The 27742-nt window shown below is 44.6% G+C and overlaps 1 protein-coding gene across 1 annotated transcript; it reads left to right on the top strand.

Annotated features, from left to right (window-relative positions):
* Positions 1–245: 245 nt before the first annotated feature.
* Positions 246–26714, top strand: si:dkeyp-121d4.3 (uncharacterized). The gene is made up of 13 exons (XM_051960236.1): positions 246–434; positions 5370–5588; positions 5879–6025; positions 6132–6311; positions 6498–6665; positions 6809–7057; positions 13433–13537; positions 13626–13763; positions 15798–15905; positions 16275–16303; positions 16506–18903; positions 19293–19398; positions 25954–26714. Exons 1-13 carry the CDS (start codon positions 375–377, stop codon positions 26568–26570), a joined length of 4524 nt encoding a protein of 1507 aa, XP_051816196.1. The 5' UTR covers positions 246–374; the 3' UTR covers positions 26571–26714.
* The last annotated feature ends 1028 nt before the right edge of the window (positions 26715–27742 follow it).

Raw genomic sequence — 27742 nt, 5'->3', positions numbered from 1 at the left:
AGAAAAAAGACAAACAAGATGAAAATATTACAAAAATTAGACAGAAAAGAACAAAGAACAATCTAGTATTTTACTTTCTGATCCAAACAACTTGTCATGGTCTAGAAATTATTTTAAATTTATAGTTTTACTGATTAATAGTCTGCAGTTAGACGTTAGATCCTGACCTTACTTGTCGTCTTCCACCTGTCCTGGGGTCAGCTGAGGTCGGGGAAGAGAGCCATCAGGATCCAGCGGGTCAAGGAACCCCTCCTCCTGACGCTATGCTCCGCCTCCTCTGATGTCACCGCCCCCGTCGCCGAGGAGACCGACAGTGATGGCGACGAGGAGTCGACAAAGATGAAGAGGAAAGCCAAGGTGGAGCTGGACCCAACATGAGGCTGGACCCGGAGCTGTATGAGGGCATCGTGAGCCAGCCAATCATAGAGCCCTCGGTGAGCGCGCTCAGTGTGACTCCAAGTGTACCGACTCAGAGAGACACACAACGCACACCTGAACACACCTGAAGGAGAACCGCTACACCTGAGGAGACACAAACGCACCACCTGAAGATCTGTGGTTGTTGTGTGTCTCTTTGTGGTGGTTTTGTTCCTCTTTGTGGTTGTTTTGTTCCTCTTTGTGGTGGTTTTGTGTCTCTTTGTGGTTGTTGTGTGTCTCTTTGTGGTTGTTTTGTTCCTCTTTGTGGTTGTTTTGTTCCTCTTTGTGGTGGTTTTGTTCCTCTTTGTGGTTGTTTTGTTCCTCTTTGTGGTGGTTTTGTGTCTCTTTGTGGTTGTTGTGTGTCTCTTTGTGGTTGTTTTGTTCCTCTTTGTGGTTGTTTTGTTCCTCTTTGTGGTGGTTTGTTCCTCTTTGTGGTTGTTTGTTCCTCTTTGTGGTGGTTTTGTGTCTCTTTGTGGTTGTTGTGTGTCTCTTTGTGGTTGTTTTGTTCCTCTTTGTGGTTGTTTTGTTCCTCTTTGTGGTGGTTTTGTTCCTCTTTGTGGTGGTTTGTGTCTCTTTGTGGTTGTTGTGTGTCTCTTTGTGGTCGTTTTGTGTCTCTTTGTGGTGGTTTTGTTCCTCTTTGTGGTTGTTTTGTGTCTCTTTGTGGTTGTTTTGTGTCTCTTTGTGGTGGTTTTGTGTCTCTTTGTGATTGTTGTGTGTCTCTTTGTGGTTGTTATGTGTCTCTTTGTGGTTGTTTTGTTCCTCTTTGTGGTTGTTTTGTTCCTCTTTGTGGTTGTTTTGTTCCTCTTTGTGGTTGTTGTGTGTCTCTTTGTGGTTGTTTTGTGTCTCTTTGTGGTGGTTTTGTGTCTCTTTGTGGTGGTTTGTGTCTCTTTGTGATTGTTGTGTGTCTCTTTGTGGTTGTTATGTGTCTCTTTGTGGTGGTTTTGTTCCTCTTTGTGGTGGTTTTGTGTCTCTTTGTGGTGGTTTTGTGTCTCTTTGTGATTGTTGTGTGTCTCTTTGTGGTTGTTATGTGTCTCTTTGTGGTGGTTTTGTTCCTCTTTGTGGTTGTTTTGTTCCTCTTTGTGGTTGTTTTGTTCCTCTTTGTGGTTGTTGTGTGTCTCTTTGTGGTTGTTTTGTGTCTCTTTGTGGTTGTTGTGTGTCTCTTTGTGCTGGTTTTGTGTCTCTTTGTGCTGGTTTTGTGTCTCTTTGTGGTGGTTTGTGTCTCTTTGTGGTTGTTGTGTGTCTCTTTGTGGTTGTTTTGTTCCTCTTTGTGGTTGTTTTGTTCCTCTTTGTGGTGGTTTTGTGTCTCTTTGTGGTGGTTTTGTGTCTCTTTGTGGTGGTTTTGTGTCTCTTTGTGGTTGTTTTGTGTCTCTTTGTGGTTGTTGTGTGTCTCTTTGTGGTGGTTTTGTTCCTCTTTGTGGTGGTTTTGTGTCTCTTTGTGGTTGTTGTGTGTCTCTTTGTGGTGGTGTTGTGTCTCTTTGTGGTTGTTTTGTTCCTCTCTGTGGTGGTTTTGTGTCTCTTTGTGGTTGTTTTGTTCCTCTTTGTGGTGGTTTTGTGTCTCTTTGTGGTTGTTTTGTGTCTCTTTGTGGTTGTTGTGTGTCTCTTTGTGGTTGTTTTGTTCCTCTTTGTGGTGGTTTTGTGTCTCTTTGTGGTTGTTGTGTGTCTCTTTTTGGTTGTTTTGTTCCTCTCTGTGGTGGTTTTGTGTCTCTTTGTGGTTGTTGTGTGTCTCTTTGTGGTTGTTTTGTGTCTCTTTGTGGTGGTTTTGTGTCTCTTTGTGGTGGTTTTGTGTCTTTGTGGTTGTTTTGTGTCTCTTTGTGGTTGTTGTGTGTCTCTTTGTGGTTGTTTTGTTCCTCTTTGTGGTGGTTTTGTGTCTCTTTGTGATTGTTGTGTGTCTCTTTGTGGTTGTTTTGTTCCTCTTTGTGGTGGTTTTGTGTCTCTTTGTGTTGTTTTGTGTCTCTTTGTGGTTGTTTTGTTCCTCTTTGTGGTTGTTTTGTTCCTCTTTGTGGTTGTTGTGTGTCTCTTTGTGGTTGTTTTGTGTCTCTTTGTGGTTGTTGTGTGTCTCTTTGTGCTGGTTGTGTGTCTCTTTGTGCTGGTTTTGTGTCTCTTTGTGGTTGTTTGTGTCTCTTTGTGGTGGTTTTGTGTCTCTTTGTGGTGGTTTTGTGTCTCTTTGTGGTTGTTTTGTGTCTCTTTGTGGTTGTTGTGTGTCTCTTTGTGGTTGTTGTGTTCCTCTTTGTGGTGGTTTTGTGTCTCTTTGTGGTTGTTGTGTGTCTCTTTGTGGTTGTTCTGTTCCTCTTTGTGGTGGTTTTGTGTCTCTTTGTGGTTGTTGTGTGTCTCTTTGTGGTTGTTGTGTGTCTCTTTGTGGTTGTTGTGTGTCTCTTTGTGGTTGTTGTGTGTCTCTTTGTGGTTGCTTTGTTCCTCTTTGTGGTTGTTTTGTTCCTCTTTGTGGTTGTTGTGTGTCTCTGTGGTGGTTTTGTGTCTCTTTGTGGTTGTTTTGTGTCTCTTTGTGGTGGTTTTGTGTCTCTTTGTGGTTGTTTTGTTCCTCTCTGTGGTGGTTTTGTGTCTCTTTGTGGTCGTTTTGTGTCTCTTTGTGGTCGTTTTGTGTCTCTTTGTGGTGGTATTGTGTCTCTTTGCGGTGGTTTTGTGTCTCTTTGTGGTTGTTGTGTGTCTCTCTGTGGTGGTTTGTGTCTCTTTGTGGTGGTTTTGTGTCTCTTTGCGGTGGTTTTGTCTCTTTGCGGTGGTTTTGTGTCTCTTTGTGGTTGTTGTGTGTCTCTCTGTGGTGGTATTGTGTCTCTTTGTGGTGGTATTGTGTCTCTTTGTGGTGGTTTTGTGTCTCTTTGCGGTGGTATTGTGTCTCTTTGCGGTGGTATTGTGTCTGTTTGCGGTGGTTTTGTGTCTCTTTGTGGTGGTTTTGTGTCTCTTTGCGGTGGTTTTGTCTCTTTGCGGTGGTTTTGTGTCTCTTTGCGGTGGTTTTGTGTCTCTTTGCGGTGGTTTTGTGTCTCTTTGTGGTTGTTGTGTGTCTCTTTGTGGTTGTTTTGTTCCTCTTTGTGGTGGTTTTGTGTCTCTTTGTGGTGGTTTTGTGTCTCTTTGTGGTGGTTTTGTGTCTCTTTGTGGTTGTTTTGTGTCTCTTTGTGGTGGTGTTGTGTCTCTTTGTGGTTGTTTTGTTCCTCTCTGTGGTGGTTTTGTGTCTCTTTGTGGTGGTTTTGTGTCTCTTTGTGGTGGTTTTGTGTCTCTTTGTGGTTGTTTTGTGTCTCTTTGTGGTTGTTGTGTGTCTCTTTGTGGTTGTTTTGTTCCTCTTTGTGGTGGTTTTGTGTCTCTTTGTGGTTGTTGTGTGTCTCTTTGTGGTTGTTTTGTTCCTCTCTGTGGTGGTTTTGTGTCTCTTTGTGGTTGTTGTGTGTCTCTTTGTGGTTGTTTTGTGTCTCTTTGTGGTGGTTTGTGTCTCTTTGTGGTGGTTTTGTGTCTTTGTGGTTGTTTTGTGTCTCTTTGTGGTTGTTGTGTGTCTCTTTGTGGTTGTTTTGTTCCTCTTTGTGGTGGTTTGTGTCTCTTTGTGATTGTTGTGTGTCTCTTTGTGGTTGTTTTGTTCCTCTTTGTGGTGGTTTGTGTCTCTTTGTGTTGTTTTGTGTCTCTTTGTGGTTGTTTTGTTCCTCTTTGTGGTTGTTTTGTTCCTCTTTGTGGTTGTTGTGTGTCTCTTTGTGGTTGTTTTGTGTCTCTTTGTGGTTGTTGTGTGTCTCTTTGTGCTGGTTGTGTGTCTCTTTGTGCTGGTTTGTGTCTCTTTGTGCTGGTTTTGTGTCTCTTTGTGGTTGTTGTGTGTCTCTTTGTGGTGGTTTTGTGTCTCTTTGTGGTGGTTTTGTGTCTCTTTGTGGTGGTTTTGTGTCTCTTTGTGGTTGTTTTGTGTCTCTTTGTGGTTGTTGTGTGTCTCTTTGTGGTTGTTTTGTTCCTCTTTGTGGTGGTTTTGTGTCTCTTTGTGGTTGTTGTGTGTCTCTTTGTGGTTGTTCTGTTCCTCTTTGTGGTGGTTTTGTGTCTCTTTGTGGTTGTTGTGTGTCTCTTTGTGGTTGTTGTGTGTCTCTTTGTGGTTGTTTGTGTCTCTTTGTGGTTGTTGTGTGTCTCTTTGTGGTTGCTTTGTTCCTCTTTGTGGTTGTTGTATTCCTCTTTGTGGTTGTTTTGTTCCTCTTTGTGGTTGTTGTGTGTCTCTGTGGTGGTTTTGTGTCTCTTTGTGGTTGTTTTGTGTCTCTTTGTGGTGGTGTTGTGTCTCTTTGTGGTTGTTTTGTTCCTCTCTGTGGTGGTTTTGTGTCTCTTTGTGGTCGTTTTGTGTCTCTTTGTGGTGGTTTTGTGTCTCTTTGTGGTGGTTTTGTCTCTTTGCGGTGGTTTTGTGTCTCTTTGTGGTTGTTGTGTGTCTCTCTGTGGTGGTATTGTGTCTCTTTGTGGTGGTTTTGTGTCTCTTTGCGGTGGTATTGTGTCTCTTTGCGGTGGTATTGTGTCTGTTTGCGGTGGTTTTGTGTCTCTTTGTGGTGGTTTTGTGTCTCTTTGCGGTGGTTTTGTGTCTCTTTGCGGTGGTTTTGTGTCTCTTTGTGGTTGTTGTGTGTCTCTTTGTGGTTGTTTTGTTCCTCTTTGTGGTGGTTTTGTGTCTCTTTGTGGTGGTTTTGTGTCTCTTTGTGGTGGTTTTGTGTCTCTTTGTGGTTGTTTTGTGTCTCTTTGTGGTGGTGTTGTGTCTCTTTGTGGTTGTTTTGTTCCTCTCTGTGGTGGTGTTGTGTCTCTTTGTGGTTGTTTTGTTCCTCTCTGTGGTGGTTTTGTGTCTCTTTGTGGTCGTTTTGTGTCTCTTTGTGGTGGTATTGTGTCTCTTTGTGGTGGTTTTGTGTCTCTTTACGGTGGTTTTGTCTCTTTGCGGTGGTTTTGTGTCTCTTTGTGGTGGTTTTGTGTCTCTTTGCTTCTCTGTATCCTGACCTCTGCTCCATCTCCAGCCCAACATGCCCGGGTATCCTGGCCAGATTCACGCCAACATCGGCCCCATCAGGACCAACGTGACGTTTGACCATCGTGATTGCAGTGTGACCCTGCTAAAGAACGACCACGTTCTCATCAACCTGCTGGTGGACCTGGTGACCAGGAAGAGGAGGGCAGCAAACATCAAGCCCAAGATCCCCTTCACCTTCAGCTACACCAAGGAGACCAGAGAGCTGGTAACACAACCTGACCTCAGACTCGCACTGCTGTAACATCTGGAGCTTAGTGGACACAGACCTATAGGAGACAAACTGTTATTGATTTCAATCAATTGATCAGTTAATCATCTCTCAGTATTGTTCTGTTCACTTCCAAATGTTGTCCCGTTCTGGTCATAACCAGCTTCTAATGGTTGTCATTTATTGGTCTCCTCAGATCGTCAGTAATCGTTCTTTAGCACCACGTGTTTGTTGTTGTTGGTTGACTGCCTTCACCACTGGGTTGGTTCTGTTACATCCTGTTCCAGGGCGTCATCAGCAGTCTGGGAGCTGAGGAGGGCGTCATCTCCTCAGAGGAACACGGAGAACTTCCCTTCGACGTCTGCGAGAACTTCAGTGACACCGAACTCAACGCCGACGACGTCCACAAAGAGGTGGAGTTCACAGTGATGACGGTGAGTCCCACAGCAGCAGAACTGAGGTCCGCTTTGTAGAGTTTGTTGTTTTGTTTCTGCAGGCGTCTGGTCCTCAGAGATCACATTCATCGGGTTCTGTCTGCAGGTGAAGTCCAAAAAACGGGCCATCAGGCTGAGGAGGCTGAAGAAGGTGGAAGACCAAATCCTGCACGAGCAGAAACGACGAGAGGAAGAGGAGAAGAAGAAGAAGGAGGAGCAAGAGAAGGAGGCAGAGAAGAAGAAGAAGGAGGAAGTCGCTGCAGCACTAGCAGCCGCCCGGGACAAAGTGAGCCACGATCCATCTTCATTTTATCGGTTTAATCCTAAATGTCCAGAGTTAAAACAAACTGTAGTTCAGACTGTCTCAGGTAGTTTTCTGTGCGAGGCGTTGAACTTCTCTTTGTGTTTTTAGCTTCATGTTTAGACTCAGTCTGACTCGTACTGATCTAAAATGACTTCTCTCCTGCTGCAGTGGACGCCGTTTGGCTTCAAAACTAGAGACCCCGACTCACTGGAAGAGATCAGCAAAGAGCGATTTGAAGGAACCGTCCTCAAAGCCATCTCCAAAGCTCCACGCAAGGAGATCAAGAAGGAACCAGAGGAGATCCAGATGGAGCGAGGAGGTGCTGAGAACGGACAGGTACGGTAAAATAACTCGACCCTGCATGGATTCATTAGTCTGGTCTCTCTCTGAGAATGAGACCTGGTGAGATTACCTGAATAAATACAGGCTAAATACATAAATTAGTGAGGAAAGATAACTGGAGATGCTGTTCTGTAAAGACGGAGAGCATGGATGACGGTGTGAAGGCTGCAGAGGAGGTGAAGAAGGAGGACGAGGAGGTGAAGGAGGAGGACAAGGAGGTGAAGAAGGAGGACGAGGAGGCGGAGCTGACACCTGTAGCAGGGGGCGGAGTCAAACCGGACCCAGAGATGGGTCGACTTGTGATGACTGTGGAGGGTCAACAGAAGCAGCTTCCCTTCGGTCCCAAAGACCTGCTCAGCAGCGCCACCATGTTGGACGGAGACAAGGTGAGGACCTCGTTCATCGTTATATCCAGGATTTAGTAAAACAGGTCAGTCACATCCTTTTATCCTAACAAACTGTCTGCTCATTTTTCTAAGTGTACAAGAAACACGAAGCATCTGTTTGTTTATCTTAAAAAATGGGACAGTTCATATTAATGCATATTTCCACGTAAATAGAGAGATTGTAGCCGTACGGATAATTTCCATTTGGCAGATCAAAGATAAAGAAACTAAACCATAACTGAACAAAGACGTACAACAAAGAAGAACAAGCAACAGGTGATAACACACAGTGCACAGAACAGACAGAAGCTGGGGACCAAAGCAGCTACCAAGCAGTCTTTAATTAACATTTACATATGCCTATAATGCCATTATCTCTTTGTTGTTATTGCACATATCCCTCTATTATTATTGCATATTGTTCTACTAAACTCACCCCTCTGTCACTATAACATCAGATTCTACCAACATACAGTAGGTACTGAAAGCATTCAGACCCCTTGAAATTTTTCACTCTGTGTCATTGCAGCCATTTGCCAGAATAAAAAAAGTTCATTTTATTTCTCATTAATGTACACTCAGCACCCCATCTTGACAGAAAAAAACAGAAATGTAGAAATTTTTGCAAATGTATTAAAAAAGAAAAACTGAAATCTCACATGATCAGAAGTATTCAGAGCCTTTGCAGCGACATTCATATTTAACTCACATGCTGTCCGTTTCTTCTGATCCTCCTCCTGATGGTTCTGCTTCTTTATTGGAGTCCAGCTGTGTTTAATTAAACTGATTGGACTTGATTAGGAAAGGCACACACCTGTCTATAGAAGACCTTACAGCTCACAGTGCATGTCAGAGCAAATGAGAATCATGAGGTGGAAGGAACTGCCCAAGGAGCTCAGAGACAGAATTGTGGCAAGGCACAGATCTGGACAAGGTTACAAAAGAATTTCTGCAGCACTCAAGGTTCCTCAGAGCACAGTGGCCTCCATAATCCTCAAATGGAAGAAGTTTGGGACGAGCACAACTCTTCCTAGACCTGGCCGTCCAGACAAACTGAGCAATGGTGGGAGAAGAGCCTTGGTGAGAGAGGTAAAGAAGAACCCAAAGATCACTGTGGCTGAGCTCCAGAGATGCAGTCGGGAGATAGGAGAAAGTTCCACAAAGTCAACTATCACTGCAGCCCTCCACCAGTCGGGGCTTTATGGCAGAGTGGCCCGACGGAAGCCTCTCCTCAGTGCAAGACACATGAAAGCCGCATAGAGTTTGAAAAAACACATGAAGGACTCCCAGACTATGAGGAATAAGATTCTCTGGTCTGATGAGACCAAGATTGAACTTTCTGGTGTTAATTCTAAGCGGTATGTGTGGAGAAAAGCAGGCACTGCTCATCACCTGCCCAATACAATCCCTACAGTGAAACATGGTGGTGGGAGCATCATGTTGTGTGTGTGTGTGTGGGGGGGGGGGTTCAGCTGCAGGGACAGGACGACTGGTTGCAATTGAAGGAAGGATGAATGCGGCCAAGTACAGAGATATCCTGGAGGAAAACCTCTTCCAGAGTGCTCAGGACCTCAGACTGGGCCGAAGGTTCACCTTTCAACAGGACAATGACCCTAAGCACACAGCTAAAATAACAAAGGAGTGGCTTCACAACAACTCTGTGACCGTTCTTGACTGGCCCAGCCAGAGCCCTGACCTAAACCCAATTGAGCATCTCTGGAGAGACCTCAGAATGTCTGTCCACCAACGTTCACCATCCAACCTGACAGAACTGGAGAGGATCTGCAAGAAGAATGGCAGAGGATCCCCAAATCCAGGTGTGAAAAACTTGTTGCATCATTCCCAAGAAGACTCATGGCTGTACGAGCTGAAAAGGAGCTTCTACTCAATACTGAGCAAAGGCTCTGAATACTTCTGACCATGTGATATTTCAGCTTTTCTTTTTTAATACATTTGCGTACCCACTGTATGTCCCTCTGACATGATTACATAAAATCGTATTGCACATTTCCCATTGTCACTATTGCCCTTGATAATATTGCACGTTTCTCTTAACCACTATTGCACCTGTCCCTGTCCTCATTACACATAATTACCCTATACATGTCCCTTTAACACTATTGTACATGACTGCATCGCAGTATAAGTCTGAGAACTTAATTTTACTTTAACCAGTAGCAGCGCTGCAACGTTTCACCTGCAAATAAATTCAGGATTTAGAGGAACAGTTCTGCTTTTTCACCGCCTTTTTGTGGCTGTGGTTGTTTTGTGTCTCTGTGTGGTTGTTTTGTTTTGTGTCTCTTTGTGGTGGTTTTGTGTCTCTTTGTGGTTGTTTTGTGTCTCTGTGTGGTTGTTTTGTTTTGTTTCTCTTTGTGGTGGTTTTGTGTCTCTGTGTGGTTGTTTTGTTTTGTGTCTCTTGTGGTGGTCTTGTGTCTCTTTGTGGTGGTCTTGTGTCTCTTTGTGGTGGTTTTGTGTCTCTTTGTGGTTGTTTTGTTTTGTGTCTCTTTGTGGTGGTCTTGTGTCCCTTTGTGGTTGTTTTGTGTCTCTGTGTGGTTGTTTTGTGTCTCTTTGTGGTTGTTTTGTGTCTCTTTGTGGTTGTTTTGTGTCTCTTTGTGGTTGTTTTGTGTCTCTTTGTGGTGGTCTTGTGTCCCTTTGTGGTTGTTTTGTGTCTCTGTGTGGTTGTTTTGTGTCTCTTTGTGGTTGTTTTGTGTCTCTTTGTGGTTGTTTTGTGTCTCTTTGTGGTGGTCTTGTGTCTCTTTGTGGTTGTTTTGTGTCTCTTTGTGGTGGTTTTGTGTCTCTTTGTGGTTGTTTTGTTCCTGTTTGTGTGGTTGTTTTGTGTCTCTTTGTGGTTGTTTTGTGTCTCTTTGTGGTGGTTTTGTGTCTCTTTGTGGTAGTTTTGTGTCTCTTTGTGGTTGTTTTGTTCCTGTCTGTGTAGTTGTTTTGTGTCTCTTTGTGGCTGTTTTGTGTCTCTTTGTGGTGGTCTTGTGTCTCTTTGTGGCTGTTTTGTGTCTCTTTGTGGTTGTTTTGTTCCTGTTTGTGTAGTTGTTTTGTGTCTCTTTGTGGCTGTTTTGTGTCTCTTTGTGGTGGTCTTGTGTCTCTTTGTGGCTGCTTTGTGTCTCTTTGTGGTGGTCTTGTGTCTCTTTGTGGCTGTTTTGTGTCTCTTTGTGGTGGTCTTGTGTCTCTTTGTGGCTGTTTTGTGTCTCTTTGTGGTGGTCTTGTGTCTCTTTGTGGCTGTTTTGTGTCTCTTTGTGGTGGTCTTGTGTCTCTTTGTGGCTGTTTTGTGTCTCTTTGTGGTGGTCTTGTGTCTCTTTGTGGCTGCTTTGTGTCTCTTTGTGGTGGTCTTGTGTCTCTTTGTGGCTGTTTTGTGTCTCTTTGTGGTGGTCTTGTGTCTCTTTGTGGCTGCTTTGTGTCTCTTTGTGGTGGTCTTGTGTCTCTTTGTGGCTGTTTTGTGTCTCTTTGTGGTGGTCTTGTGTCTCTTTGTGGCTGTTTTGTGTCTCTTTGTGGTGGTCTTGTGTCTCTTTGTGGCTGTTTTGTGTCTCTTTGTGGTGGTCTTGTGTAGGGATGTCCCGATACAGATTTTTTGACTTCCGATCCGATCCCATTTTTTTAATGATGTGGTTTGCCGATACCGATCAGATCCGATCCCTACATTCTCAGAGCATTAAAAATAATGCAGCAGTATCAAAATTACAGATGTATTTTATTTTGCTTTAAAAAGAACAATGCAACAAATCTCATAATAAAAAAATAGTTTCAAACCATGTCTGCAGAATACTTCAACTTCAAAAGTCATAACAAAACTAAAACTTTCGTTTTACACAAAAATAGATTGTTAGAAATAGAAAAATAAATAACCCAGTAGCTAGCTGAGCTTAATATTCAATGCAAAAATAAAATAGTTTCTCTTTTTTCCAGTGCTGGTGCTGAATTTCACCCAAAAAGTTTTACATTTGTAAGAAGAACACAGGGAGTAAAACAAGTGAGAACTCATATGAGCAGTAACTGTAAACTTCTACACTTTAAAATGTAGTTGTACAAATGCACAGATTCATGCATTAAGAAAATGAAAATGAGCCTTTTTTCTCTTCAAAAGTGCTGGTGCTCAACTTGCACACAAATACTGAACAAAAAAGTGCAGAATACAGGGAGTAAATCAATACTTTTCCTTTAACAAACTGTAAAACCCTGTCTTACATTCTGTTAGGGTGAACAGGGCTTAGTTTAGCTGTCTAACCATCAATAATGAGGTGAAAGTTTTTCTTAATGAAGACAAGCTTCTCTGTCTAGTCTGCACATAAACGGTTTCGCTTCTCATCCAGTACATTTGAGGTAGCACTGAAAAGTCTCTCACTGTCCACACTTGTGCAAGGGGCAGAGAGGAACTTGGTGGCGACAGCAGCCAGAGAGGGTTTTTGTGTAGCATGCGCCCTCCAGTACTCCAGTGGACTGACTGACCTGGGGATGGTTTGTTCAGAGAAGTAGCTGTGCACTTCAGTGACAACTGAAGATGAGGTGGCACATCTTGTTTCAACCTCACTTTCTTCCAAAATTTCATCAAACACGCTTCCCAGTTTGTTGCTTGCCTCCGCTGGTCTTGCACGTGGGGTTGGACTCGCTGGCTCACTGCTGACTCTGCAGACCTTCTCCACAGTCTCTAGGAGTGAGGCTTTGGCACTTTTCAGGTTGGCTGCACTTGCAAAATACCTAGAAATATTACAAATAATCATTAACTCACACAAATGATACCCTTGGTAATTAAATAATTTTGGCAAAATAAATGTTAAAAGACTTGCCTGTCTTTGTATCTTGGGTCCACCAAAGTGGCGATGTAGTACAGTGGCTCCATCTCAACATGGGAGAAGCGCCTGTTTACAGCCTCGAGGAGAGTGCTCTTCATGGTTTTGATTCCTGCATCATTTTCGTCTTCTCGAGACAGAACTCGCTTCAGCACTGTGATGGCAGGTATCACATCAGCACATGTTGCTGTCTCTGCACTCACTGACTTTGTGACCTCATCAAATGGGGCCAGGACAGTTGCAGTCTTCTCTGCTAACATCCACTGGTTTGCAGTCAGAGTAGAGGGTAGGCTGTGCTCGCCTGCATAGACACTGAGGGGACGTTTTTGCTCAATGAGGCTTTGCAGCATGTACAGAGTGCTGTTCCATCTCACTTGCACATCCTGCTGCAGACGCTTTGTGGGCATTTTAAGGTCAGTCTGAATGTCCTCCAGGCGTGAGTAGGCGAGGGGTGAATGCTTAAAATGACCCACAATTTTCCTGGCAATGACCAAAGTGTCATTCACGCTGTGCTGTGAGAGTAAACCCTCGTGTACGATGAGGTACAGCGTGTGTGCAACACAGCCCAGGCTCCGCACCCCCATCTCATCCATGGCTTTGCGCATGTTGCTGGCGTTGTCTCTTAAAACCACATGCACTCGTTCTTTCTGTATTTGCCATCCTTTCAACATTTCCTCAAAAACTTCTTTCACATGTTCAGCTGTGTGTGAGCCGCGGAACTCGTTAGCATGCAGCACAACATTAACGAGATTAAAAGAGGCGTCAATCCAGTGTGCAGTAAGACTTAACAGAGACATTGGGCACACATCAGACCTCCAAATGTCTGTTGTAAAGGAAATGCTGCTTGCATCAGCTATGAGGGATCGAATGCGTTCACAAACCCTCTCGTGTAGCTCCGGTAATGCCGCATCCGTCAGATAGTGCCGAGATGGGAGTTCGTATCTTGGCTCTACAAAGTCCATCAGACGACGAAATCCTTTGTTTTCCACCACGGAAAGAGGTTGGTCGTCCAGTGCAATGAATTCGACAATCTTTTCTGTTAATTTCCTGGACTTCTCGCTATTTCGAGGTAGCTTTTCTCTTCTTTGAAACACCTCCGCCAAAGTTTGTTGCTGTGGCTTCGCTGTCTTTTCCTTATATATCCCGAACTCCGTGGGGTGACTTCTTTGTAAATGTCTGATCATATTTGTTGTATTAAAGTGCACCCTGCTGGTGCCTCCTCGAGAAATGTTCTTTTTGCAAACATTGCAAGACGCTGTTGGACTGTCGTTGGTTTGAATGGAGAAGTAATCCCAAACAGCGGACATGCTGCATGCGCGTTTTGATTTGCAGCTGCCGTAAAGTGTGACGGCGCTGAAAAACGACATCGGCGCGATACCGTGACTAAAGCCGATACCACCCGAGTTTCCAAAAATAGGCGTATCGAGGTCCGATACCGATACTGAGTATCGGCTCGGGACATCCCTAGTCTTGTGTCTCTTTGTGGTTGTTTTGTGTCTCTTTGTGGCTGTTTTGTGTGTCTTTGTGGCTTTGTCTGGTCAGTGGGTTTTTTAAATGCTGCTCTGTCTGATCTCTGAAGGTCCGTTTCAACATCGCCACCAATCCAGAGACCAAAGAGGAGCGAGCAACGTACGTGGAAATCCTCCCCGACTCCTTTGAGGAGTCCATCGAACAGCGTCGACATGTAAGAACCTGTTCCTCGGTTCCTTCTGAGCAGCTGTGAATGTGAGTCCTGAGCCATGAATTTGAACCTGATTCTGTTTTTAAATCAGGGCATCGTGATCGAGTTCTTCCAGGACTCTGGGCTCATCAAGTGCTCTCAGAACCCTCAGCTCTACTTCCACATGTCAGAGGTGATCGAGAAGAAGAAGCTGGAGCTGAATGAGAAGGTCGAGTTCAGCGTCATCCCGGTGAGTCCTTGGTCATCATTTAATTTTTAATCCATGGACACATGATTCAGGATGCAATAATGGCTGTTTCATGTTTCACTGAGATCCAGGAACTCTTGGTCCCAGTTTGAGTTCTTTAGGATTAACCTCCTCAAAAGTCTTTGTCATGGTGCCCCATTGTTGCTGAACTCATCCAGGTCCTAGTGGTCGTAGGAGCTTCAGGGGAAACCAGCCGGACTTCTCTGGAAGACATTTCTTGAAACGTTTTCCAGAGAAGTCCGGCTGGTCTCTCCTGAAGCTTCTACGATTCAAAGGTGGAAGGTTTCAGGTCATTAACTATAGTGGGGATGGAAAGTTTGGGCACCCCAGGTAAAAATTTGTATTAATGTGCATAAAGAAAGATGGAAAAATCTCCAAAAGGCATCAAATTACAGATGACACATTCTTATAATATGTCAAAAAAAAGTTAGATTTTCTTTCCATCATTTACACTTTCAAAATAACAGAAAACACAATAATGGAGTCTGCAAAAGTTTGGGCACCCTGCAGAGTTACTACCTTGTATTGCCCCCTTTGGAAAGCTGAGGCCTGACAGTGTCATGGATTGTTCACAATCATCATCTGGACAGACCAGGTGATGTCGGTCTCAAAGGTTTATAATGCCCAGACTCATCTGACCTTTCCCCAACAATCAGCACCATGGGTTCTTCTAAGCAGCTGTCCTCTGTTCTGAATGTAATTAGAAATGGCAATCATCAGGAACAGTGGAAGTTAAAGCAAGATCTGGAAGACCAAGAAAAATATCAGACAGAACAGCTGGCAGGATTGTGAGAAAAGCAAGTGAAAAACCCACGTTTGACTGCATGATCCCTCCAGAAAGATCTGGCAGACACTGCAGTTGTGATGCACTATTCCACTATAAAGAGATACAAATGTGGGCTTCATGGAAGAGTCATCAGAAGAAAACCTCTTCTACATCCTCACCACAAAAATCAGTGTTTGACGTTTGCAAACGAACATATAGACAAGCCTGCTGCATTTTGGAAACAAGTTCTGTGGACTGATGAGGTTAAAGTAGAACTTTATGGCTGGAATGAGCAAAGGTACGTTTGGAGAAGAAAGGGCACAGAATTGAATGAAAAGAAGCTCTGTCCAGCTGTAAACATGGGGGTGGGTCAGTCATGCTTTGGGGCTGTATTGCAGCCAGTGGCACAGGGAACATTTCACCAGTAGAAGGAAAAATGGATTCAATAAAATTTCAGCAAATTTTGGACGCCAGCTTGATGCCATCTGTGAAAAAGCTGAAGTTAAAGAGAGGATGGCTTCTACTAATGGATAATGATCCTAAACACACCTCAAAGTCCACGGTGGATAATGATCCTAAACACACCTCAAAGTCCACGGTGGATTACATCAGGAGACGTGAACTGAAGGTTCTGCCACGGCCTTCACAACCTCCTGACCTCAACAAAACTGAAGATCTATGGATAGACCTTAAAAGAGCAATGCGTGACAGACAGCCCAGAAAGCTCAAAGAACTGGAAGACTTTTGTAAGGAAGAATGGGTGAAGATACCTCAAAGAAGAACTGAAAGACTCTTACCTGGCTACAAAAAGCGTTTATGAGCTGTGATACTTGCCAAAGTGGGCAGTACAAGGTATTAACTCTGCAGGGTGCCCAAACTTTTGCAGACTCCATTATTGTGTTTTCTGTTATTTTGAAAGTGTAAATGATGGAAAGAAAATCTAACTTTGACATATTATAAGAATGTGTCATCTGTAATTTGATGCCTTTTGGAGATTTTTCCATCTTTCCTTGGCTTCTTTATGCACATTAATACAAATTTTTACCTGGGGTGCCCAAACTTTCCATGCCCACTGTACCATATAAGTCGTTGTCATGGTGCCCGTTGCTAGCTAAACTCCCACAATGCTCTCTGCTTTAACCTGAACTGTAGTCTGACTAGTATTCCTTTGGAGAAACAATAAAAGGTTAAATAAATGGAGGATTCTAGTTTGTCTGATGTATTTTAAAACACGTCTGTGGTCTGTCCAGCATGAGACGGCGGAGGGAGGAAACCAGGCCATCAGGATAAAACGCTACACAGAGAGCGTCTTCCTCCACGTCCGGAAACTCGGTGGTGTCGGTGCAAACAAAGGAAAGGTGAGCAGGACGGTCTCAGACACTTCCATGGCGTCCACCACAAGACTTTCATGTGTTTGACCCTTCATGTCCAAAATATTTAATTTCAGTTAGCTACAGTATAATGATAGTGGTTTATCATATGGGTTGCCTTCTTCTGGGTTTCTGATTCTCTACATACAGTAAAGGCAGTGAGCAGCTTATTAGAGATCGTTCTCTACATTTATCATTAGTGGGGTGAAAAATGGACTCATTGTGTCTGTTGATGCTGCTGAAGAACTAGAACCTCCTTCAGAGACCACTGGGTGTTCCTTTGTGCAGGACTAACACTCATAATAGTGTTAATTGGTGGTCTAACTCAGTGTGAAATGTGTTTCTCTCCTTTGACAGATGACCATCAAGCTGACTAAAGCAGAGGAGTGAGTCATGACACTATTTATTTGTATGCAGAGTAGAAACACATGTAAAGACAGAGATGTTTCCAGAAAGTTCTTGTTCTTATTGAATTCATTTGTTTAAATTTTAAATGGAAATATAATTGACTCGGAGTAAATCATAGATTCCATAAATGTTTCCGTAAGCACTTTCTGTCTGTGGCTGATTTTACCTCTGACATTTCAGGAAGGACAAACCAGAGACGGACAAGCTGAAAGCCATCGTGAAAAACCTCAGAGCGCAGGACAGCAAGCCAGTCAGGAAGGATCACAGCGCCCCTCGCCGTAAATATGGCCGCAGCCGGACGAGAAGCAGGAGCAGGAGTCGGAGTCGGGCTCGGAGTAAAAGTAGGAGTCCATCAAGGGACCAGTTTGGACGTGTTGTCAAAAGGAAACACAGCCCCAGCATTGACCGCGACCACAAGAGTACCAAGTACAGGCGCAGCCGGGAGACGACGCACCGGCGCAGCAGAAGCCGCTCGAAGAGTCGCAGCAAGAGCTCGAGCAGGAGTCGCAGCAGGAGCAGAGACAGAGCCGCCAAGAAGAAGAGCAAAGTCAGCAGAGAACGAGAGGAAAGCCACAAGAGGAGGAGGGAGCCGAGTCCTCAAACCAGGAGAGGAGGAGTCATGGACGATGAACTTGCGAGGAAGAAACGTGAGCTGGAGGAGCTGAATGAGATGATCGCCTATAAGAAGTCCCTGGTGGACCCAAGAGGACCGGACTCCGGCCAGAGGACCTGCATAGACTATGACCACGGCAGGATTGCTGTCCCGCTCACTGAGTACAAACCAGTCCGTTCCATCCTGAAGAAACGACCAGAGGAACCCGAATACCTCCATCGTCCTCCTTACGATGATCCCTACTATGACCGGGCTTATAGTCCTTACCAAGATCGGCGGTATGCGGAGCGCTATGGCGACCCGTACGCCAGCCGGCCCTATGCCGATCGGCCTTACGCTGACCATCCATATGGGGACCGCCCATTTGAAAGTCGCATATATGGTGAGCCTCCCTATGGTGGTCCGCTCCCTGCCCCCCGTCGGTACACCGACCGCTACGATGTCTATGATGAACCCTATGACGATCGCTACTATGACCCGGCATACGTGGACCGACCAAGTGATCCATATCTCCCAGTCAAACAGAGCCAGTCTCCCGAATCCCACCATCTCTCGCCACCCTCTCAGTCTGGTCAAAGCCCCACTGCTTCAACTCAACCGCATTTGAAAGTTTCTGCTGCCACTTCATCCTCTGAAGATCCTTTAAGGCCTTCTTCTCCGGTAGCGCCGCCTCCTCGAAGCCCTTCTCCCAGACTGAAGCTCACCACCTTACGCCCGTCACCTCCTACTGAGAAACCGCCTCTGGACCGCTTCCTCGACATGCTCAACAAAAAGGTTGATGCTGAGAAGAAGGCAGAACCGGTTCATGTTAGCGACGACCTGCTGCCTCATGAGCGGGCTCTTCAGGACGGGAAAGGCTTCTCCCGGATTGTGGGATTGACTCAAGAGCCGCCCAGCAGCAGTCTGGTTCTGGAAGTGGAGCAGAAGAAACCAAGTCCTAAACGGTCCTTAGTAGAGAGGACGAGTGAGGATCCAAAGACAGAACCCTATGACAAGATCCAAAGTCTTCTCCGTACAATCGGCCTGAAGCTGAGTACCGGAGATGTGTCCAAACTGGCCAGCCGAGCACAGGAGAAAATCTACAGCCCCAAGTCGTCCTCCACCGAAGCAGAGACTTTATCGTCTCCAAAGGAAGACTTGCGAACGAGCAGAACTGGTTCTGTTGAATTTGATCATATTCATTCTCCGTCCCCCATTAGATCCTCAAGTTTGGAACCGCTCAGCAGACATCCAACCTCCGTATCTGAGTACGAGGAATTCCTGGATCAGCAGGAGTTGGACACTCTGAAGAAGGCACAGCAGCTGCAAAGTCTTACCAAGACGAGAGAGACTACACCCTCCAGCACCCCTTCCCCCAAGCCTCCTCCTGGGCCCCCCCCTGCTCACTACCAACATCCACCCCTCCCAGTCAACTGGCCAATCAGCATCACTTCTCACATTTCCCCTACACAGACCTCGACATCAACAAGTGTTGAAACTCCATCTCCTCCTGCAGCTCGGCAGCCACACCTGCGACCTCCAGGACCTCCGCCTGGACCTCCTCCAAGGCGTCCTGGACAGCCCCCTCCAGGACCTCCTCCTGGGCCTCCACCCCGGCGCCCTCTTGGACAACCTCCTTTCATTCCACCCTCCAGCTATTCGGTTTTGCCTTTTATTGGCACTCCTGACCCAACTCTGCCCCCTAACGCCTCCAGTCCTCCTCAGCCTTTGACCACTGCCATTGCAACCCCACCATTATCAACACCAGCGACCTCGACTCCTTCAGGCGATGACCCATCAGCCATCTCCACCACAGTGGCTCGGTGCTTGAAGGTCATAGAGACGGTGAAATCTCTTGCTGTGCAGCCACCAGCCAAGCCAGGCAAATCAGTCCAGTTCAGTTTACCGACAGAGTCCCCGTCAGCTGCCAGTCCTCCAACCTCAGTGGTGGCAGACGACGACATCAAGACCAAGCAGAAGGAAAAGGTAAGGATGAGCTACCGTCTGTATGGATTCTATGTGATCCCAGTCATGGTCGTTCTAAATGCTTCAGTGAAACAACTGGACTTCCTTTTGGTTCTTGACGATGTTTCAGCTCCTATCTAAGAAGGTTCCTCAGTTCTTAGCCAAACACTCAGACTTATAACTGAGAAGACTTTGTGTTTAAGAGCTGAAGCATCTTCAAGAACCAAAAAGAAGTCCATCTTCTATCTGTCTGAGCACTGAGTGGTGCTCCGGTACTCAAGTCGTTTACTTCAAGTATTTCCAGTGATATGACAGATAAATCTTAGAGTCATCTCCTGTATTTAGTAAAGTAGAAACCTCAAAATAATGAAAAACACGGAAGACTTGAGTTGTTTATGTTCATGTTGCAGTTGGATTTGTACAACCAGAGGCTTCTGGAAAAGAGAGAGCAACAGTACAAAGACCTCCAAGCTCGCAAGAAGCAAGGAGAGAAGGATGGACCCTTGATGGCTGCAGGTATCACAACCTGTTGGTTTACAGATGCTCCTCCTAACTAGAATCTCTTGAATTACAGGGACTTTACCTTCAGTAATGTTATGTTCATACATTTTCAAGTATACAGCTGTATGCCATTTATGTGATTCACGTTCTTTTTATTTAACTTGACAGGTGCGTTGAGCAGGTTAAAGTAGATAACTTCCTCCCCGGTAGCTACACAGGCTTCATCTAGAACCAGTGAACACGAGTAGTGAGTTAACGTCAGGCCCAGTGGTCCAGTGCTCTGTAGGGTTCTGTCCAGATCATTCTCTGGACCTCTTGACGTGTTAACAGAGCACATAGGTTCCTTCTGCTGCGCCTGTTAGCCGATCCTAGTGGTTCATCCCAGCCATCAAGAAAAGAAGTCGACCGCTATCTCCCTCCACACCTCCACAGAGTAACGTCGTCTTCTTCCTCGTACGGTGACTATATGGTTATCTAGCTTTTACTGAAGGCTGTAAGTCAGCGTGTCACTGTGTCATCAGATCATTAGTTATTATAAACTAAATTACTAAGACCAACTCTATAATTTTAGTATTTTAGGAATCAGCCCTTATCATTAGCTAGATATGTAGACATAGTGAGAATATTTAAGCCAGCTAGATCCATTTCCAGCTTAGATGGATTTACACTCAGTGGTCACTCAGGTCCAGCATCACATCTGGATTTGAACTCAGATGTTCTGGGGTCAGTCGTTGCTGTATCAGTTAGTCAATTATATAAGCTAGAATATTTTACATAGAAAATGTCTTCAGTTCTTTAAGGCTCAAAGATGAATGTTGACACGTTTTCTGTCCTGCAGAGACATCAGTCTCTACAGCTGAAATCCTGGTTGACTGGCTGATCGGTATGATCACCTGACCAGACTCATTAGTCAGTTACTTTGATAAGGAAAAAAGTTCTACATCAGCAGCCCTTCTGGAAGGATTCGTTATTTTTTGCAGCTGGAGGAATAGACGACCTGTGAACACTCCTAAAAATGGGAACTGGGATGGAAATGGGACTTTTCTAAACTGGGCTTTGGCTCAGGAAGGGTTAAGGGCTTCGCTCAAGGGCCCGACAGTGGCTGCATTGGGGTTTCAACCTCTGACCTTCGAATAAGTAGTCCAGAACTTAACCGTTGTACCACCACTGCCCTCTAGTTTGCAGATCACATGTCAACAACCAACATGCCGGTCATCGAAAACCAACCAGTCTATGGGTTAAAGCTCAGTAGTTATTTGTTTGACAGCTTTAATGGGAGATAACACCACACAGATAATACCGGGGAGAAGGACGCCTAACATTCCGTTAGAACGTTAGAACAGCTTGAACTAAACAGGGACCACTGAGTGTAAACGCAGCACAGCTAGTTTTAAATACATCCAGAACTTTACTCCAGACGTTCCAGATAACTGATGCTGTCTGCTCAGAAAGAGGCATGAAGTCTACTCAGTATGAAGGATGGATGCAGACATCTGGTCCAGGTCTCAGTAGGACCCCCAGGTCTCAGTAGGACTCCCAGGTCTCAGTCGGATCCCCAGGTCTCAGTAGGATCCCCGGGTCTCAGTAGGACCCGCAGGTCTCAGTAGGACCTCCAGGTTGGACCAACTGATGCAGACAGGGCGTCAGTAGTCCAGATGTAAGCTTCTGGAGCTGTCTGAGAGTGTATCAGGGTCAGTCCAGGACTAACATCAGGTATCATGTTAGGTTGATCTGAAGCACAGATGGATGTTTAAACCTGCAGGAGATGTTAGCTGCTTCTGATTTCCAGCCCGTTGCGTCCTGCGTTAGCGGCGTTCATTATCTCTTTCCTTTACCAGAGTCCCTCTTCAGCATTTGCGTCTTTTTTCATCAGATCAGTAAATTGAGGCTGTAAATCTCATGAATCAGGACCTCCACTGTTCGGTGAGTAAGGAGTTTGTGACCAATCCGCTGCAGCAGCCAGTGTTCTCCAGCTCAGCACGTTTGTGGTTTAGCTAATTACATCGGCTAGTTTACTGAGTGTTAATGTTGAATATTTAGCAGCTACCATTAAAAACCGGTATTTCTGGCCAGCTGCTCTTCATCAAGTCCGTCTTTGTGTTGGAGTTATTTGTAGCTTTAGCTATGCGTGAATGATGGAAGCTAAACTTCAGCTAAATGTGAGATTGAAGCCGATTTTCTCACTAAGTTTTTATCTTACTCATCAATTCTTCATCAAACTAAAGAGTGTAAATAAATGTTTTACTGAGACGTTCTACCTGAAGCTGTTAGAACCGCCTGTATTCAGGTTCTAAGAGTTAGTGTGCTTTGTTTAGTCCTGGACGAGCTTCATTTACGTTCTCACCTCGTCTGTAGAGTTTTCAGGTCAGTAAATAAATACTGAGCCTTTTTTATTTAGGGGTACAGTCCCAAAAGCCGCATCATGGAAGCTTCCAGAGCTCCAGCAGCCAGAGTGTAGAGACCATAGGAGACCGTTATCTAGGGAACGCTTAAACCCAAGAACCAGCAGAACGCTGCCACTGCAGGACCTGTGAGGATGCAGAAACTCGTTTTATTTCTTTGTACAAATGTTATGCAGGATTTTGCGTTTGGCCGTGGTAAGTCTTTGAGCAGGAGCTAGTAGCGGTTCGGGGTAAGTCCAGTTTGCTGATTTGTTTTTGCATCAAACTGACTTCAGTCACCTTTGCCAGGTTTTCCAACGCCTTTTATTTTGACAGGAAATCCGGAGAGCTGCTGTCCCATGAACACATATAGTCACGCCTCCTAATTAACTTACAGTAAAACACCCTTTAAGGTTCTGGTTTAAATGAACAGGTAACACACTGGTTTGATAGAGCAAAGCTCGAATCAAATGGGCTTAAAGAAACAGGATCCTGTTGGTTCTGCCTATGAAGCTCATATTCTTCTACACAGCCTGGCCAAAAAAATCACTGATATTTCATTGGATCTTTAGCTCCGAGAACGGCTCTCATTCACTGACAAGCTTCACCAGCGTCCGCATTTATTTCTGTCCAGAGATGCATTAATGTTCTACCACAATCTTTCACTGATGATAGGAGAGTCGGACCAAAGTCTTATAGAGAACATCCCAGAGATTCTCAGTGAAGTCTGGACTATGTGGAGGACAATCCATCTCATGCTCCCTGATCCACTCATTCTCACTATAATCCCAAGAATCCTGACATCGTCATCTTGGAACATGAAGAAAGCCTCCACTGATTCAAAGACCTGGTCCTTCAGTATCTTCAGGTATCAGCTGACCTCATTCTTTGGGAACATAACGTTGGTGAACCTGACCAACCCCAGATCATAATCCTAGCCCCCACTAGCCATGATGAGGACATCACTTCATCTGCCTCTCTTCTTACCCTGATGCCCCCATCACTCTGGAACAGGGTAAATCTGGACTCAGCAGACCACATTTGTTCCTGAAGATGATGGTTCTCCACTGTCCTTCTGGTTCTAATGATGCGTTGGATGGTTCTTAACCTGATTTTAATCGTTTCATCTCCTTAGTTATTTTCTTTGCTTGATGCAGACCAATAATTTGACTCTTCTGAGACAGATTAACGTCTTCCAACATGGTTGTTTAGAATTGAGAATCAGCGAGGGTTAAATAGGTTGTTTCTTGACTGCAGTAATTATCCAATGGGAAGATCTGACCTGTTTGTTCAGGTAAAACCAGGTGGAACCTTTTTTTTTTTTTTGGCCAGGCGGTGTATTTTAGTTTATTTATTCCTTTAGGAGAAGAAATGTTTTTGAGTCTGACAGAAACCGACAAAAAACAAGTTTAAAGTATCGTCTAACATCTGCTAGTTTAAAGGTTAGTTTGTGATGTTAGCCTCAGTCTCTGGTTCTCCAGCAGACCAGTCACCAGACATGACTGAAATGTTAGCATAAGAAGGTAGCACTAAAAACTTTCTCTGCCGTGTCCCAAAAGAACATGTAGCTAGTTATCTGTTAGCTGGTGTTAGCAGGTATATACTGTATTTATCCCAGACAGCTGCTTATTTCCACATGAACGATGCACCTGAAGAATCTAAGTCCAGCTTTTCCTCTGTTTTCACTCTGTTTGTTTTTATTGTTCTTCGAATGTTGTGACCATTGTTTGGAATAGCATCAAGCTAAATGTTTACTGGCGGTGTTTTACATGATGATCTAAGTTGTCCTGTATTTGTAAAATAACTGTGATGCACTTTGGGGCCTTTTTGTTTTCTGAGCTAGCTCTCTGTCTGAAGCTAACGTTAGCTCAGAAAGCTAACGTATAAAAGTGTGAGCGTCATTCAGGGTTTTAATTGGGATTAGCTGTGACTGATTGGAGGTTTGTTACTGCCACTAAGAAACATTTAATGTCCCTGATTTCTAAGATGCTAATTGGGATCTTACCTTTTCCTGTATTAGCTCAGAAAGCTAATGTAGTTAGCTATTGTCCTCTTTAGCAGTTTCAGTCACAGTTTCCTGGTAGTCCATCTGTATGCTACGTAGCTAAATGTGCCGCTAAAACTAAAGGATAAAATTTGTGTCAAATATAACTTTAAGTAATATGTAGCACCTGGTCAGAGCTAAATGTAAGCTTAGCCCCCTAGCTGAGTGTGTTAATCAGGATCAGTTCATCTGTTAACTAACTTGTTAGCTCAGGAAGCTAACACCAGAGAGTCATCAGGTAAATCTAGGTTGAAGGTGGAGAAGTTGACATGCTGCTGCTAATCTTAACGTATGGAATGTTCATCGGTAGCGACACGTACGGACGTTAAACTCACACCGCGTTTCCACTGAGCTCTCTGTTAGCCTGTTAGCTAATTAGTCTTTCCAGCTACCCAGCATGCAATGCAGCATCTCTGAATTCTAGAGGCTGTTTGTGCCGTATTATCTTCTGTTGTCGCGTCGCAGCTCTGTGGGTCCAGTGTGGAGTTTGGGACCATAAATGGAGTTTTAAAAAGCCAATAACAAGATGATGTGTAAAAAGCTAAACTCCCACAATGCTCTCTGCTTTAACTGTAGTCTGAGTGACGCCTCCTCTGGTCTCTGCAGGATTAAACAGGAAGAGGCTCCACCTGGTGGAACAACCAGGGACTACAGCTGATCTATAGTTACTGACATCATGAGAAAATGGGTTTACTGCAGTACATCCCACCATCTCGTACTACATTTACCCTTTAATATATTTCAGATAAAAATTAAGTCCAGAACAGTGTTAATATTAAATCTAAATCTAATCTAATCTAAAACTGGTCCAGAGCCGGTCTAATACCAGTCCAAATCCCGTTGAAAACTGGTTTTCTTCCTGTTGACAGTCGGAGCAGAAATCTGTTCTGGGACCTTGTGGAGAAGCTGTTGGTCCAGACTGTTTGGTGCTGGAGGAGCTTCTACATCCTGAAGCTGCTCTCCTTGATAAAATCATGTTTCATATTTCCAATCTTCACGCTGTTGGATAGAAACATGAAACTTTCTTGAAGCTAAAGCTGTATGACTCCATTTCTTCTCCCTAAATGAAACACTGGAGGGTGGATAAACTTTGGAACCTCAGATAGAAGCTGAACAAGAAAAGCTGAAGCCATGAAACTGTAAATCAGAATGTTATCAGGTCTAGTGAAAGGTTTTTAGTGTTGAGTTGTTGCATGTTCTGTTTGGATAGTCAGCCAGCAGTAATGATCAAGTCTGTCCATAAATTTAGCTGTTAGCTAGGGACATAAATACAGCTAAAAGTCACTGAGAGCTTTTCAGACCTGCAATGTTTGATTTCTAAATGAAGTTCGGCTCTAAAATGAAACAGAACAAACCCTGCAGAGAGTTTGTTGTCAGACGGTGAAGGTAGGTGAAAATTTTAGTCTTTCTTTGATCCGTCCGTTGATTTTCTGATTGTTTGAAAAAAAAAACTAACTTCTGATTGTCTTAAATGACACAAACTAAATAAGTACAAAGATTATTTTATCACAAATGTTCTATGATCCAGTTTTAAAGTTGTTACTCTGCCTGTACCTGCTGATGCAGTACTTCTGTTCTAGTCGGTATGATTGATGTAGTTTAACAGGTAGAACACCACCTGATAGCACCGGATACAAACCGCTTCAAAGACAGTTTGTACTCAGATATCAGTAAATATTGTAGTTGTTTCCTGTTCAAACCCTATCTGCTTTCACAAAGTTTCACTGTCAGATTCTCTGCAGACCTTTCTTGTCTGTAGTGGTCAGCTGCTCTGCTCTGATTGGTCGGTGTTTCCAGGTCTCTACGTAGATCCATCAGTAGACAACTAAACTACCTACTAAGTGGCTGATGAGAGAAATTAACTTTTTGTTGGGGAACTGAAGGTTTATTCGAACTCATTTTAGTTGAATGGAAATGTAATTTTGTGGAAATGTTGACTAACAACAGTTCAGTTCATCTTCTGAGAATCTGCTGATTTTATTAATCGACTGAAGAGCAGCCACAGTTTCAGTTAGGTTCAGAGCAGAGCTACTGAGATGAGAACAAGAACCTGCAGATCTTTGTGAAGCCAGCAGGACTGAAGTGTAGCCCCACAGCTTCAGAGTCAGAAACTCACTCAGAAATGTATCCTGTTCAAACTTCCAGGAAAACCGATCAGCAGCGAAGCCAAGAACGTCTGGATCTGCGGACACTCGCTGGTGTACTGGGCCGAGTCCCGAGCCAAGTCCCCGGAGGTAGGTATGCAGCTGGGCATGGACCCCAGCAGGGTGTCCATCTGGTGGAAGGGCACCCAGGGCATGACCTGGTCTCAGCTGCTGCCTCAGCTTCACCAGCTGAAGGTCACCTGGCCGAACCCTGACGTCCTCATCATCCACCTGGGAGGCAACGACCTAAGCACCGACAGCCCCACCGACCTGCTGGCCTCTGTCAGGAAGGACCTGACCTCCATGAGGAGCATCTTCCCGAGATGCGTCCTCGTCTGGTCCAACATCCTCCCCCGCAGGGTTTGGCGCCACTCAGCGGACAACCACGAAGTGGATCTGGTTCGAACTACGGTGAACCGCCGCATCCAGAACATTGTGTCTGAGCTGGGCGGTGCCTCGCTGAGCCATGATAACATCCGCTGTGGCGCCAACACAGGTCTGTATCGGCCCGACGGCGTCCATTTGTCTCCTAAAGGCATTGACGTCTTCAACCTAAACCTGCAGGATTTCCTGGAAAAGTGGGATCTGGAGGTGAATGGCGCCTCCGAGCAGAGCTGATCTGTTTTTACGTTCCTTTTATCACTTTCATAGTCAAATATCAATTAAAAGCTGCAGCTACTCAGCGGATCAGTCATGTGTTCGTAGTTTAACGTTTAGATGAAACATGTTTGTGTCACCAAACAATAAAGTCAGAACTAAGAATCTGCTGTTGTGTCTTTTCTTGGTTTTTCTGTATTTTTTAGTTAATCTCCATGATTAGTAGTGCTGTGGGCTCTTATAATGTAATGTTTATAGTGAAATTCTAGTTCTGTAAACTCTCTGAATGTGTCATCAGAAAAGTAGAGTTTATTTGTAGGGTTTTCATGGTTAATGTGTAAATGTTAGTGCACAGCAGCACAGAACAGTTTAACGGTTGAAATATTTTCCATCTGAATGGACAACTTCAGAAATCTGCAGAGTTCAGAAAAAACATCTCCAGGAAGAACATTATGGGTAGAGCCACTTTAGAACCATAAAAGATGAGTGAACAGAAAACGTTCATATCATGATTCTGTAAAACACAGAATGTGAAGTATTCCAAATTTTCTCTGGTGAAATATCAGAAATATCCAGGATTGTCTCTGACTCACACTAGGATAAATCCCATAATACTGATAATCACAGCTGGGTAGAAAGGAAACCAGATCCAGTGTTCAGACTGAGACTCCTGGATGGATTTAAACTGATCTGGAGTCAGTTTCTACCAGAACTCAGATGTTCCTCCTCCTAAATGTCATGGTTCTATCTGCTGGACTGAAGAAGTTCTGATGAAGTCCATTAAAAAGTGATAAACGTGGACACCCCCCCCCCCACCCCCACCCCCACCCCCCCACCTCTATGGACTTCAAGGACCTGGAATGTTCTGAGACTAAACCTAAAGACTGGAAGCAGGAAAGGAGAATGTCCCCTGGACAAAGTTCTTGAGCAGACCTACTGACAACTGGACAAAGTTCTAGAGTAGACCTGCCGAACAACTCTAGAACTTTCTCCAGGGGAGTTCTCCTCTATGGACTTCAAGGACTTGGAACTCTGGAAACATTCCCAGTCTGAAGGTAGAACTCTGATCACTGAGGAAGTTTCTGGAGTTTCTGAGGTTAGAACTTTGTTCAGGTTTGGTTTTATGATGTGGGTTAGATGACAACATTCAGAGTTTCAGAACCGACACCAGAGATCCTACATGAGGTTTAGTG

Source organism: Acanthochromis polyacanthus, chromosome 15 (genome assembly GCF_021347895.1).
Source record: "Acanthochromis polyacanthus isolate Apoly-LR-REF ecotype Palm Island chromosome 15, KAUST_Apoly_ChrSc, whole genome shotgun sequence".
In the NCBI taxonomy this organism is placed as follows: domain Eukaryota; kingdom Metazoa; phylum Chordata; class Actinopteri; family Pomacentridae; genus Acanthochromis; species Acanthochromis polyacanthus.
The sequence above is the reverse complement of the archived record's forward strand: the minus strand, read 5'-3'. Positions and strand labels throughout refer to the sequence as shown.